Source organism: Zingiber officinale, chromosome 6B (genome assembly GCF_018446385.1).
Source record: "Zingiber officinale cultivar Zhangliang chromosome 6B, Zo_v1.1, whole genome shotgun sequence".
Lineage (NCBI taxonomy): Eukaryota > Viridiplantae > Streptophyta > Magnoliopsida > Zingiberales > Zingiberaceae > Zingiber > Zingiber officinale.
The window spans coordinates 52,818,031-52,834,028 of NC_055996.1; the positions used below are offsets into that span (position 1 = coordinate 52,818,031).

At 35.2% G+C, this 15,998-nt stretch overlaps 1 protein-coding gene across 1 annotated transcript; it reads right to left on the reverse strand.

Annotated features, from left to right (window-relative positions):
- Positions 1 to 448: 448 nt before the first annotated feature.
- Positions 449 to 3,794, reverse strand: LOC121992437 (ubiquitin carboxyl-terminal hydrolase 4-like). The gene is made up of 6 exons (XM_042546809.1): positions 3,429 to 3,794; positions 2,802 to 2,918; positions 2,326 to 2,424; positions 2,012 to 2,200; positions 1,735 to 1,916; positions 449 to 1,048 (listed from the first exon to the last, which is right to left on the reverse strand). Exons 1-6 carry the CDS (start codon positions 3,543 to 3,545, stop codon positions 649 to 651), a joined length of 1,104 nt encoding a protein of 367 aa, XP_042402743.1. The 5' UTR covers positions 3,546 to 3,794; the 3' UTR covers positions 449 to 648.
- Positions 3,795 to 15,998: the final 12,204 nt, after the last annotated feature.

The window sequence follows — 15,998 nt, forward strand, 5'->3', positions numbered from 1 at the left end:
ATATTTATCATAATTGATTGATAATCTCCCTCTTTAATCTGGATTTAAGATCTACCAATTCATTATGAGCGGAGTTGGACATAAAAATTTTATCCGCTAAAAAAATTAATTTATCATGATTTACTCGTCCTCATATCTGCCTATTCCATTTACCGATTACTAAAACTAATTTTCCAACTTCTGTTTTTAGATAACAATTACTTAGTTACTTGTGTCCACCCTTTATTAAATTGCTCGTATTAAATTAGCTTTTATTAAATTGCTCGTATATAATTTTTCAAAACTAATATGTTGATCTGTCTATTACCCTTGGCATTAATGAAAAACAGATCATTAGTGTTGCTTGGGACTTCATTGTCACCAACTCCCAAGCAGACCATTAGTGTTGCTTAGGACTGTAAATGAACGCTTGCATATCATAAATTCTGAGAAATGCAATAGATATTTCTTTTAAAAAAAAAACATATCATAATCTAACCCATAGGCGAAAAAAAGGGGTACATTTCAATTGTCATACATACAACAAACTCTGGCCTCTCCTATATGAATGTTTCATGATCATGTGAATTCCTTATTATTATTCATAAAAAAAAGAGTATGAACTTCTATAATCGACTATACACTGCATCAATGCCTGATCATTACTCTTCAGCTCGTGCTAGTATGACTCTCGTAGAACAAGATATACCCGTGATCAGTGTGACTCGAGTATTCCTGAGCAGACCCAAAGAAGGTTTGCATGGTGGATTCATCAATTATCTCTACATGTTCATCATCGTAGAACAGCCAATGGTTATGGCTCTTCACGAGGCTGACATAGTGACCGTGGTTGGGACCACTTCCAACATGAACCACAACAGAAAAGAGTGAATACTCAATGTCTGAATCTTCGATGGTGTTGTTGAGTTTCAACTCCAAGGGGAAGACAACCCGGTAGGAAAGCTTCTTGTTACGGCCGAGTTGCTCAACGTATTTGAAGCGCTTGAGATGCATGACTAGGACATTTGGTGGCTTCTTGATCTTCATCCTTTTTTGAGCCTCCTGCAGACTGACACGAGAAGAAAATACTTAGATCATCAATTACCAAGACATATGCGGTCACTCATGATCACAGGTTATTATGAAACAAGATTACGATGAAATAGTCATCAATGTTTAAACACTACAATTGTAGAGATCACATTCTAATATCAAAAAAATTACAAAAACTGAATATTGTCACCGATGGTAATGCATGATAATGAAACTTCCACCAACCACAAATTAGCAGCTCCACATTCTACTAATTGCCAAATATATATGGACTTTTGTGACCTCAAAATTAAAACCATGTACCAAAATTACATGTAAATCTAACAAGGTAAAGGAAATGAAAGTGTGTGTGAAAGTATGCCCACAACACAACAACAAAAAACTAAATATCTCAAGTTAGACTAAACATATATTCAAAAAAAAAAAATCTATATTTTATGCTTTCTTTTTGGTCCTTTCTCTCACCCTCTATTCTTCCTTCTCATTTATTCGCAGAAGTAACAGACAATAGGAATTTCATCCCTCTCAGCCAATTGGCAGAAATGGAACACAACATTCCTGATTTCACTCTGTACTTAATATACAAATGTAGCACCTGCAGACCATTAGTCAGACCGCCAGTGAAATGAAGGTAAAAGCAAGTATGATGACTGCTTAAGGTGAAATAAGTATACTTTAAATTATAGAAGCCATGTAGATCACCTGCAGCATTTATCGCAGAAGAACTTATCCTCCGCATTTAAAGTCTCTGTTGAGCTAAAATTCTTGAGACAACTTGTTATGGAACTGTTTTGTTCGATGTCGAGGCTTAAGTCAAAGAATGTCTCATCTCTTGCAGAAACAGTTTCACACCGTAGGCATCTTGTTTCATTCGTTAAAATACCCTGAGTAAAATGAGGAAATGTTGATGACAAGAAAGGGGTTGGTTGTGACATGCATCTACTATTATCAGAGAAATATAGATGATGACTTGACTTACCTGAAAACTTTTATGAACCCATGTAACAAGGGGTTCTTTCTTTACACCATTTGCTAGAGAATTGTCTGAACCATTTGCAACTTTATCTAATGAAGATAAGCCTTCAGGAGAAGACTTTGCATTATTGCACTCTTTCTCCAGAATATCAACAAGTTCATTGAGCAAAAAATTCAAAAATTCATGAGCATCCTACAAACACCAAGAGAGACAACTCTGAAATTTTAGAATATTTCACCAATTAGAGCTCATTAGAAGATTGAATTCGAGTTAACTTATTAATAATGTACCAAATAGCGATCTCCAAACTGATTTACCTGATGCATATAGCTGCGGAAGAGCTCATTTTCTTTCTTTACTCTTTGTACAAAACGCCTAGGAGAGACAATGCCAGTTTTCTTCTTTTGAGAGCAGATCTGTAGCAGAGTGCAATAAAATATGGCAAATACATATGCAGAGCAAATTTCAAGAGAGAAAATTATCAAACAGATAAGTGGAGATAATATCAACATAAATAGCTGTGTGGGTAAATAAGGAAAATCTATAGCATAGTTATGAGAGTTTGCCAATCAAGTGTACAGTAGAAGTTACCAAACGTTGCCAACATATTTTACTCCGAGCTAACCAAGTGATACAATAGAATTATAGAAGCATCACAAGTGAGAAAATTTTCAAACACTTCCATAAAGTATACTATAACTTTCAGAGGGTCCCCACCGGATGCCCAGTTGGTTAGAGGATGATAGACTATAACTTTCAGAGGAAGACCGCAACTTCCTGGCCAACCACATACCTGGGAAAACAGATCAGCCAGACATGTGAGAAGGTTTTCGTCTGCCTCGATAACACTTTTTTTGTTGTCATAATACTCCAGCAACTGATCACGGAATGGGACACAGAAATAAAGTGCCTGCACATAATGGTTCATACTTATTCCAATTTATCAATCACATCAACAAAATGGAACATAAAAAAGAAGTCACTTTGACCGTTTACCACAGTATCTCATAGACAAAGTTTATCACGTCCTACTCTTCAGCATAAGGTCCTCATTTTCTAAGTGCACCCTCAAGGTTTAATTATCATCATTTAAATTGATGCAAAACATGCATGATTTCGAAGCTAAAGCACTGCATATAAACTAGGTGTTCATTTCCTGTGTCAGAGAAGATGCTGTATAACGATGAGAATATAAAGCAGCACATAGATTTAAAGCATCATTGCATACACCAAAAAGGAAATCTAAGAAAGCCACTCTATTTGTTATTCCCATCACGATGAAGTCAACCGCAATCAAATCCAACGAATCAAGAGATACAAATAGCATCTAAATAGCCAATATTCGATGAACTAAAGCCCCCAACGAGTCTCTCAATCGAATTCACACTCGGTTGGGGAAAGGACAAAAAGAAGGAAAAACCTGCAAGACGCTGTTGCAGTAGCAGGTGTTGCCGAAGTTCTCTAGGCCAAAATACCGCTCTCCTTCGGGGAACTGCTCTCCGAGGGTCTTCTCCAGCTTAGACCCCGTCGCGCCCATCACCAGCCACCACCTCCAACGCTTAAACCCCCAACCAAGCGAACACACGGCCGGCCTCAATCAAAGTAAACCCGAGCAGACACAGTTATTCTTCCTAGGGTCAACGGATTAGGAGAAGAACTTCTAGGGTTCCTGGAACTGCATCTCTTTTTCTCGATCGATTTCTTCTTTATTGCAATTTTGTAACAACGAGAAGGAAGCGATCCATCGACGGGATCGAGTTCGGAGATGACCGCCTTCGCGTTTCGCACGTGCGGAAATATTACGTGGCGAGGAGCAGCACGTGTTGGCTCGAGGTTTGGGAGCTTGTGATTGCTAAATTCCAGCATAATGTTTTTATATATGTTTTTAAAGAAAATTCAAATTAATACAATGTATTTTGTTAAATACTTTCTAAGTGGCTGGTTTATTAAAATTTAAAATAAATAATGTATAAAGTATATTTTGAGAAATTAAAGCAATCTTTTATTCAAGTAACTCATATTCGAAATACAATTTTGGATTATAAAACATTTGCTAATTAGCTTAATATTTTTTTAAAAAAATAATAAAATACAATTTTATTGTCTTCCACTTTTTGTATATGGGAATTATACTTTAATGAGGATATTTTTATATCAATTGTATAATTATATTTCACTCAAGATGTGATTTTGTAACATATGAATTTGTAGTGATTTTTTTAATCTATGGCGTAGTGTAGACGATGAACGTATAATATTTTTGAAGTAATAATTAAGGGTTGATTCTTAGAAATTGACTAAAATTTATCCCATCCTATATCTAATGTTTGTATATCTATATTTACGTCCTCCTATATTCGTGGATCAAAATTAAGAAAGTTGTTAAAATAGCACATCTATCGTTTTGTTTAGTATATTTCTATTATATTTTAATAATAGGAGGGGTACAATCATATTGGCAAATGAATCAAGATTATAATTCATATTGTTGGTTGCTACTCAGAAAATCTAATGGTTCCATTGTACAAAAATATTGTACAAAGGTCTGAACCTTTTCCTAGCTACCATGTGTTCTTTTAAATTAAACTTGAATCGCCTGCGGAACTTAACACGTTTGATCCAAAGTTTAATCTATTTGTTCTTTTAGGTTTAGACTCGGATCTCCTGCGGAACTTATCACGTTCGATCCAAATCACCTAGGTTATTAATTTCATTAAATATTAGTTTCCAAAATTGGCTCCCAGTACTGACGTGGCGAGACACCTAACCTTCTTGGATATGGGAACAACTACCACCGACTAGACAAAGCCTTTTAAGGAAAGTTAATATTTAATTTCCTTAAATAACTTTAGGTCAACCGAAAAGAACAATCAAATCACAAGGAAAAGAAAAAACAAAAAGAACACAACATTGAAAACAAATTCGAAATACTAGAATCGTATGCCTCTTGTATTTAGTATTATTTTCTAAAATAACTAGTATGATGCGGAAAGGAAAAATACTAGTTATACCTTTTAGAAAGACCTCTTGATCTTCTACCGTATTCCTCTTCTAACCTTGGACGTTGTGTGGGCAACGATCTTCCGAGATGAGAAACCACCAAAGCACCTTCTTCTCCTTTCTTCAAGTTTCGGCCAAGGACAATGCTTCCAAAAGATGAAGATCTTTTTCCACCAACCAAGCTCCAAGGGATGTAAGCTTTCTCTCCTTCTTCTCCAAGCTAAAATCCGGCCACCACTTGATCTCCAAGGAGGAAGAGAGGTTCGGCCACAAGGATGGAGAGAAGAGAAGGGGAAGGGCCGGCCACACCAAGGAAGAAAAGAGGGAGAAAAATAATAGAGTCGTTCACCCATGAAGGCACCTCTACCCCCTCTTTTATAATCCTTGGTCTTGGCAAATAAGGAAATTTAAATAAAACTTCCATAATTCTTTTGCCATGAAAAGGAAAATTTATTTAATTAAAAATAATTTTTCTCTTCTCAATTTACAATGGCCGATCATATACAAATCTCCAAGCAAATAAAATTTTAAACACAAATTAAAACTTCCTTATTTGCTTCCGGAAATTTATAAAATTTTTCCAATAATTTTTATCCCTTCATGATTGGTTAATAAAAAGGAAATATTATAAATTAAAATATTTCTTTTAAACATGTGGATAATTTCCAAAAAGGAAAGTTATCTCTAAAAATAAAAATCTCTTTTCAATCTACAAATAAGGAAAGATATCAAATCTTTTCTTAATCTTGTAGAAACTAATAAAAGAGAATTTTTAATTTTTAAACTTTCTTTTAAATCATGAACATGATTAAAAAGGAAAGTTTTTACCAAAATTAAAATCAACCTTTTAATCTACAAATAAGGAAAGAGATTTAGCTCTTCTCTTAATCTTTTGTAGAATCTTATAAAAGGAAAGATTTAAATTTTTAAACTCTCTTTTAAATCATGTTATCCACATAAGAAAAATTTTAAAAAATAAAAATCCTTTTATTTTAATTTGGGCCGGCCACACCAAGCTTGAACCCAAGCTAGGGCCGGCCACCTTGAAGCACCCATGAACCAAACTTTGGCTGGCCCTAGCTTGGTCGGCCCCTATGGGATGGGTAAGAAGGTGGGTATAGTACTCTATAATTAAGAGGCTACGATAGGGACCGAGAGGAGGAATTGGTTTTGGTCTCCCGATAAAATTAAGCATCCCGTGTTCGCCCCGAACACACAACTTAATTTTATCAATAATAATTCATTCCACTAGAGAACTATTATTGAACTACCGCACCAATCCCAAATTACATTTTGGGCTCCTTCTTATTATGAGTGTGTTAGTCTCCCTGTGTTTAAGATGTCGAATGTCCACTAATTAAGTAAGTTACTGACAACTCACTTAATTAATATCTAGCTCTAAGAGTAGTACCACTCAACTTCATCGTCATGTCGGACTAAGTCCACCTGCATGGTTTAACATGACAATCCTTATGAGCTCCTCTTGGGGACATTCTCAACCTAGATCACTAGGACATAGTTTCCTTCTATAATCAACAACACACACTATAAGTGATATCATTTCCCAACTTATCAGGCTTATTGATTTATCGAACTAAATCTCACCCATTGATAAATTAAAGAAATAAATATCAAATATATGTGCTTGTTATTATATTTTGATTAAGAGCACACACTTCAATAATACCTGAGGTCTTTGTTCCTTTATAAAGTCGGTATAAAAGAAACGACCTCAAATGGTCCTACTCAATACACTCTAAGTGTACTAGTGTAATTATATAGTTAAGATAAACTAATACCTAATTACACTACGACCTTCCAATGGTTTGTTCCTTTCCATCTTGGTCGTGAGCTACTGTTTATAATTTATAAGGAACCGATAACATGCTCTTCTGTGTGTGACACCACACACCATGTTATCTACAATATAAATTAATTGAACAATTACATTTATCATAAATGTAGACATTTGACCAATGTGATTCTTATTGCTAGATAAATGTTTATACCAAAAGCTAGGCTTTTAGTATACATCCTAACAATCTCCCACTTATACTAAAAGACTAAGCTGCTATATCTGCTGCCATACATCTGATTCCTAACTCTTCAACATGCTCATCAAAAGCTCTTGCCTTAAAGGCCTTAGTGAAAAGATCTATAGGTCATCATCTAATGTAATCTAGGCAGCAACAACTTCTCCTCGTTTATACGATTTCTCGTATTGGGTGGTACTTGCGCTCTATTGTGTTTACCTGCTTTATAGACTTATGGTTTCTTCGAGTTTGTTACTGCACCAATATCATTACAATAAATTGTAATAATCTTTGGACAAACCAGAAATCATATCTAAGTCTATCTTGAGGTTATTGAGTCATTCAGCTTTTATAGCTGCCTCAGAGGCTTGTCATATACTAAACTTCTATGGTAGAGTTTAGAAAAACACCTATACTTATCACTCTTCCATAGTTATGACTTTACCTCCTAAAGTAAACACAAAACCCCGAGGTTGACTTAATATTGTCCCTATCCGATTGGAAGTCAAAATCCGTGCAACCCACAGGGACCAAATTAACTGCCTTGTAAGCTAGCATATAATCTCTAGTGCCTCTAAGGTACTTCAATATATGCTTTACTGCAGTCCAATGTCCTTGTCCAGAGTTACTTTGATATCTGCTAACTATGCCCTTGGAAAAATAGATTTATGATCTCGTGCATAACATACATTAGGCTTCCGACAACCGAAGCATAAAGAACTGCCTTCATTTCCTCTATCTCCTTTGATGTCTTTGGAGACATCTCTTTAGATAAAACTACTCCAAGCCCAAAAGGTAAGAAACCTTTCTTGGAGTTCTGCATGCTTAAAACGAGCAAGGATTTTTTCGATATATGAAGCTTGGGATAAGTAAAATATTCTTTTCTTGCGATCCCTTATTACTTTGATCCAAAGAATATATACATTCTCCCAAGTCCTTCATATCGACTTGTTTGGATAACCATACCCTTACTTCTGACAACACTTTGATATTGTTTCCAACTACCAAAAATGTTATCTACGTATAGTACAAGAAATACCACCACATCTCCATCACACTTTTTATATACACAAGACTTATCCGGTTACTAAATAAATCCAAAGGTCTGGATTACTTTGATAAACCGGATGTTCCAAGACCTTGAAGCTTTGCTTCAGTCCATAGACTGATTGAACTTGCACACAAGATACTCTTTGCCCTTTGCAATGAACCCTTCTGGTTGCTTTATATGGATGCTTTCTTCAAGACTTCCATAAAGGATTCTGCTGTCTTGATATCCACTTGCCAAATAGATAAAAGAATCCAGATAGACTTAAGCATTGCTACCAGTGAAAAAGTTTCCTTTTTCATCAAGCCTTGCTTTGAAAGTTTCCACCTTTCTGTCTATCCATCTTTTCCTATTGTAGACATATTTTCACCCAATGGCTTTTACACCATCTGGTGGTTCTACAAGCTTCCAGATTTGATTAGAATACTTATATTCTAATTCTGTATTCATTGCTCTTTGCCAAGATGCTGCATCTTTATTTTGGAGTGCTTCATCATATTTCCGGGATCAGACTCATGTTCATTTGGGATCAAGTCCAAAAACTTTCCCAAAACATGAATCCTTTTGGTTGTTTGACAACCCTCCCACTACGATGATGTACTGTCTATAATTGTGTATCAATTTGTGATACGTGTTACAGTTTCTTGTGATATTTCATCTTGTACAGTTGGTACTAGATTAGACATGTCCTTTATAATTTCTTTAAGAACAAATTTACTTATGTGCTTGTGGTTTATTACATAGTCCTCTTCTAAAAATCGATCATTGATGCTAACAATGACCTTCTGATTTTTAAGACTATAAACCTACTTTCATTTCTCTAGGATAACTTACAAACAAGTGAATTCCTATCCAACTTATCATTGTCTCTCTTCAGCATATGTGCTGGACTACCCGAATCTGAATATGCTTCAAAATAGGCTTATGCCTATTTAGCAATTCTATATGAGTAGAGAGTTCTGACTTTGGAAGGTACTATGTTCACTTCTGTTTCCAGAGTATATCCTTAAAATGAATTTGGTAATTTTCCAAATAACTCATCCTCAATCTACTTATTTCCATAAGAGTCCTATACCTTCCTTTTTTTACACCATTCTGTTCGGGTGTACCAGGTGCAGTTAGTTGGGATTGAATCCCTACTTCTGATAAGTGACTCCTAAATCTTCCCAAGAGGTACTTGCCACTACGATCTCACCGTAGTATCTTGATACTTTTACTTTGACGTTTCTCCGCATCAGCCTTGTACTCTTTGAACTAATCAAAGCACTTAGTCTTGCGGCACATTAAGTAAATGTATTTGTATCTTGAATTGTTGTCTATAAAATAGATGAAATATTCGATACTACCTCTTGTCTGAATAGTCATAGGATCACACAAATCATAATGAACCAATTCCAACATATCTTTGGCTCCATACCCCTTAGACTTAAAACCTTCTTGGTTATTTTTCCTTCCAAGTAAGACTCGCAGGTTGGAAAGATTTTCACTACTAATGAACCCAAAAATTCATCAGCTACAAATGAATCCTACTTAAGTTAATATAACCTAGCTTTAGATGCCAAAGATATAATTGGTTCATTTCCGAAGGTTGCTTTCTCTTAAAGTTAGAAGATGTGTTACTAATTTCCATTTGTTGCATCGTGGGAGTTATTGGATTTATAAATTGCCAACCAACGTTCCAGAACAGATAACTTCCCTCTTTTTCTTAATAACAACTTTGTTATTAAAAGAGGCAGAATATCAAGTTCTTTGAATAGTTTAGAAACTGAAAACTAGTTCTTTCTAAACTTGGTACGTAAAGATAATTATTCAAAATCCATGTTTTATTCTTATCAAAGGATAAACATCTCCCACTGCAACAGTTGCCACTTTTACAGCAGTGCCCATGTGGACGGTGTTTTTATTTTCATTTAGTTGTCGGGTTTCCTGGAACCCTGCAATGAATTACGGACATGATTAATGACATATGTATCTACACTCCAGGTTCTGGTAGATAACACCACTAAACATGTTTCAACTAATGAATTAAATACACCTATATTGTTCTTAGTTATAAGAAGACAGTCAACCTTAATGTCCAAGTCCTATTTCCAATCATTACAATTGGGACTACTAAGTCTTTTCTATAGTATAAAAACTAGGGGATTGACAAACATTTTAAATCCTAAGAATCACAAAATATTTGGTCAAGATCAATTCTTTAAAATCCCCATGAATTTTGTATGCCACGATAGTGTGGACGTATACAAAATCAAAGAGGAGATTTTATCCATTAATTTTATTATCTCGTCAACTTTACTTTATGACAAATAAAATTAATAGTTGATCTGTCTTTGATCAAATATTTGGTCAAAACTTTTTGAATTTAAAATAACATTGATTCCTCAAACAATATTATTTAAATTCACCAACACCTCAAACACTGTAAATTTTGCATGTCATGATAGTGTGGACGTATACAAAATTTAAACATTTGTAAGAGGAGGGTTTTACCCATTAATTATCTTGTCAATAAATCTTTATGACAAAATAAAATTACCTCAAACACCGTTGAATTTTGTATGCCACGATAGTATGGACGTATACAAAATCAAACATTTGTAAGAGGAGTTTTTAATTTTATTATCTTGTCAACCTATTTATTTGACAAATTAATAGTTGGTTTTCTTCGGTCACACAAATAATAGCAGTGACTCCGATAGGGAGGATACTATTAGACGTGCCTAAGTGTATACCATTACTTGACACTAAGTCCATTAATAAGATTGTGCCCCTTCCGATGGGGAAGATCACACACTCTTAATTAACTTCCTATAGTCATCCAAAATGGAAGTTTAATCTAGTGATCCGCAAACAAGCTCATCCGATATGGAGGAAGGCACTCAGAGCCAACGCGCAAGCTTGTTGCATTACTTATAAACCAGTAATGGAGACCGTGGAATTTATTTAAAAAATAAATCCCTCTCCCACTTAGTTATTTAAAGTGAGGAATTTTGACTATGCTAGTCTACTTAACATGCATACTAACAAGCACACACAATCTCAGCATAAAAAGCAATAAACAGAAAAACTAATTTTCAACTATTATGGCTTTTATCTATTGCTGTCCTCCGTGTGTCGCCAACCCTAGCTGCTGCCATCTTTGGCCACCTCCACCGGGTCTAGTTGTTGCATCCATCTTGCTCCTTGTTCCGCTGCGCCTCTGGTCCTCAAAAGGTTCCACGCCTTGCAAGATTTGATCCGCGACATAAATATAATTTTACATTTTCGATCCTATATTCCTCGAAGGAATGTACATGTAAAGTAGATCGAACATAAAATAAAATTTACATCCATCGATCCTATATTCCATAAAAGGAATGTACATGTAACTAGATCAAAAATAAAATCCTAATAAAACTAAATACAACTCCTGCTGTATTTTATAATACAATCATGCACACACAATAAATGCCCTTGACATGTCCAAGGGTCCAATCACACGCATAATAACTATAAGTCATAATAGTTGGATCCTGCATCCACAAAGTTAGCACATCCTACTATTATCCTGCCTAAATTATGTATGACATGTGCATAATTAGACTAATACCAAATACACAGAGGCAAAACCCTAGCTCTGATAGCAATTGTTGGTTGCTACTCGGAAAACCTAATGGTTCCACTGTACAAAAATTTTGTACAAAGGTCTGAACCTTTTCCTAGCTACCATGTGTTCTTTTAAATTAAACTTGAATCGCCTGCGGAACTTAACACGTTTGATCCAAAGTTTAATCTATTTGTTCTTTTAGGTTTAGACTCGGATCTCCTGCGGAACTTATCACGTTCGATCCAAATCACCTAGGTTATTAATTTCATTAAATATTAGTTTCCAAAATTGGCTCCCAGTACTGACGTGGCGAGACACATAACCTTCTTGGATATGGGAACAACCACCACCGACTAGACAAAGCCTTTTAAGGAAAGTTAATATTTAATTTCCTTAAATAACTTTAGGTCAACCGAAAAGAACAATCAAATCACAAGGAAAAGAAAAAACAAAAAGAACACAACATCGAAAACAAATTCGAAATACTAGAATCGTATGCCTCTTGTATTTAGTATTATTTCCTAAAATAACTAGTATGATGCGGAAAGGAAAAATACTAGTTATACCTTTTAGAAAGACCTCTTGATCTTCTACCGTATTCCTCTTCTAACCTCGGACGTTGTGTGGGCAACGACTTCCGAGATGAGAAACCACCAAAGCACCTTCTTCTCCTTTCTTCAAGTTTCGGCCAAGCACAATGCTTCCAAAAGATGAAGATCTTTTTCCACCAACCAAGCTCCAAGGGATGTAAGCTTTCTCTCCTTCTTCTCCAAGCTAAAATCCGGCCACCACTTGATCTCCAAGGAGGAAGAGAGGTTCGGCCACAAGGATGGAGAGAAGAGAAGGGGAAGGGCCGGCCACACCAAGGAAGAAAAGAGGGAGAAAAATAATAGAGTCGTTCACCCATGAAGGCACCTTTACCCCCTCTTTTATAATCCTTGGTCTTGGCAAATAAGGAAATTGAAATAAAAACTTCCATAATTCTTTTGCCATGAAAAGGAAAATTTACTTAATTAAAAATAATTTTTCTCTTCTCAATTTACAATGGCCGGTCATATACAAATATCCAAGCAAATAAAATTTTAAACACAAATTAAAACTTTCTTTTTTGCTTCCGAAAATTTATAAAGTTTTTCCAATAGTTTTTATCCCTTCATGATTGGTTAATAAAAAGGAAATATTATAAATTAAAATCTTTCTTTTAAACATGTGGATAATTTCCAAAAAGGAAAGTTATCTCTAAAAATTAAAATCTCTTTTCAATCTACAAATAAGGAAAGATATCAAATCTTTTCTTAATCTTGTAGAAACTAATAAAAGAGAATTTTTAATTTTTAAACTTTCTTTTAAATCATGAACATGATTAAAAAGGAAAGTTTTTACCAAAATTAAAATCAACCTTTTAATCTACAAATAAGAAAAGAGATTTAGCTCTTCTCTTAATCTTTTGTAGAATCTTATAAAAGGAAAGATTTAAATTTTTAAACTCTCTTTTAAATCATGTTATCCACATAAGAAAAATTTAAAAAAAAAAATCCTTTTATTTTAATTTGGGCCGGCCACACCAAGCTTGAACCCAAGCTAGGGCCGGCCACCTTGAAGCACCCATGAACCAAACTTTCGCCCCTAGTTTGGTCTCCAAGCTAGCTTGGCCGGCCCCTATGGGATGGGTAAGAAGGTGGGTATAGGTGGGTATAGTACTCTATAATTAAGAGGCTACGATAGGGACCGAGAGGAGGAATTGGTTTTGGTCTCCCGATAAAATTAAGCATCCCGTGTTCGCCCCGAACACACAACTTAATTTTATCAATAATAATTCATTCCACTAGAGAACTATTATTGAACTACCGCACCAATCCCAAATTACATTTTGGGCTCCTTCTTATTATGAGTGTGTTAGTCTCCCTGTGTTTAAGATGTCGAATGTCCACTAATTAAGTAAGTTACTGACAACTCACTTAATTAATATCTAGCTCTAAGAGTAGTACCACTCAACTTCATTGTCATGTCGGACTAAGTCCACCTACAGGGTTTAACATGACAATCCTTATGAGCTCCTCTTGGGGACATTCTCAACCTAGATCACTAGGACACAGTTTCCTTCTATAATCAACAACACACACTATAAGTGATATCATTTCCCAACTTATCAGGCTTATTGATTTATCGAACTAAATCTCACCCATTGATAAATTAAAGAAATAAATATCAAATATATGTGCTTGTTATTATATTAGGATTAAGAGCACACACTTCAATAATAACTGAGGTCTTTGTTCCTTTATAAAGTCAGTATAAAAGAAACGACCTCAAATGGTCCTACTCAATACACTCTAAGTGTACTAGTGTAATTATATAGTTAAGATAAACTAATACCTAATTACACTACGACCTTCCAATGGTTTGTTCCTTTCCATCTTGGTCGTGAGCTACTGTTTATAATTTATAAGGAACCGATAACATGATCTTCTGTGTGTGACACCACACACCATGTTATCTACAATATCAATTAATTGAACAATTACATTTATCATAAATGTAGACATTTGACCAATGTGATTCTTATTTCTAGATAAATGTTTATACCAAAAGCTAGGCTTTTAGTATACATCCTAACAATCTCCCACTTATACTAAAAGACTAAGCTGCTATATCTGCTGCCATACATCTGATTCCCAACTCTTCAACATGCTCATCAAAAGCTCTTGCCTTAAAGGCCTTAGTGAAAAGATCTATAGGTCATCATCTAATGTAATCTAGGCAGCAACAACTTCTCCTCGTTTATACGATTTCTCGTATTGGGTGGTACTTGCGCTCTATTGTGTTTACCTGCCTCATAGACTTATGGTTTCTTCGAGTTTGTTACTACACCAATATCATTACAATAAATTATAATAATCTTTGGACAAACCAGAAATCATATCTAAGTCTATCTTGAGGTTATTGAGTCATTCAGCTTTTATGGCTGCCTCAGAGGCTTGTCATATACTAAACTTCTATGGTAGAGTTTAGAAAAACACCTATACTTATCACTCTTCCATAGTTATGACTTTACCTCCTAAAGTAAACACAAAACCCCGAGGTTGACTTAATATTGTCCCTATCCGATTGGAAGTCAAAATCCGTGCAACCCACAGAGACCAAATTAACTGCCTTGTAAGCTAGCATATAATCTCTAGTGCCTCTAAGGTACTTCAATATATGCTTTACTGCAGTCCAATGTCCTTGTCCAGGGTTACTTTGATATCTGCTAACTATGCCCTTGGAAAAATAGATTTATGATCTCGTGCATAACATACATTAGGCTTCCGACAACCGAAGCATAAAGAACTGCCTTCATTTCCTCTATCTCCTTTGATGTCTTTGGAGACATCTCTTTAGATAAAACTACTCCAAGCCCAAAAGGTAAGAAACCTTTCTTGGAGTTCTGCATGCTTAAAACGAGCAAGGATTTTTTCGATATATGAAGCTTGGGATAAGTAAAATATTCTTTTCTTGCGATCCCTTATTACTTTGATCCAAAGAATATATACATTCTCCCAAGTCCTTCATATTGAATTGTTTGGACAACCATACCCTTACTTCTGACAACACTTTGATATTGTTTCCAACTACCAAAAATGTTATCTACGTATAGTACAAGAAATACCACCACATCTCCATCACACTTTTTGTATACACAATACTTATCCGGTTACTAAATAAATCCGAAGGTCTGGATTACTTTGATAAACCGGATGTTCCAAGACCTTGAAGCTTTGCTTCAGTCCATAGACTGATTGAGCTTGCACACAAGATGCTCTTTGCCCTTTGCAATGAACCCTTCTAGTTGCTTTATATGGATGCTTTCTTCAAGACTTCCATAAAGAAATGTTGTCTTGATATCCACTTGCCAAATAGATAAAAGAATCCAGATAGACTTAAGCATTGCTACCAGTGAAAAAGTTTCCTTTTTCATCAAGCCTTGCTTTGAAAGTTTCCACCTTCCTGTCTATCCATCTTTTCCTATTGTAGACATATTTTCACCCAATGGCTTTTACACCATCTGGTGGTTCTACAAGCTTCCAGATTTGATTAGAATACTTATATTCTAATTCTGTATTCATTGCTCTTTGCCAAGATGCTGCATCTTTATTTTGGAGTGCTTCATCATATTTCCGGGATCAGACTCATGTTCATTTGGGATCAAGTCCAAAAACTTTCCCAAAACATGAATCCTTTTGGTTGTTTGACAACCCTCCCACTACGATGATGTACTGTCTATAATTGTGTATCAATTTGTGATACGTGTTACAGTTTCTTGTGATATTTCATCTTGTA

Bases quoted from the DNA above. Each gene is read 5' to 3' on its own strand.
- LOC121992437 (XM_042546809.1), bottom strand. From the start codon at position 3,545: ATGGGCGCGACGGGGTCTAAGCTGGAGAAGACCCTCGGAGAGCAGTTC. The intron at 2,919-3,428 runs GTTTTTCCTTCT...CATTATGTGCAG, and splicing joins ACTGCAACAGCGTCTTGCAG to GCACTTTATTTCTGTGTCCC. The intron at 2,201-2,325 runs GTAAATCAGTTT...TGGTGTTTGTAG, and splicing joins TCCGCAGCTATATGCATCAG to GATGCTCATGAATTTTTGAA.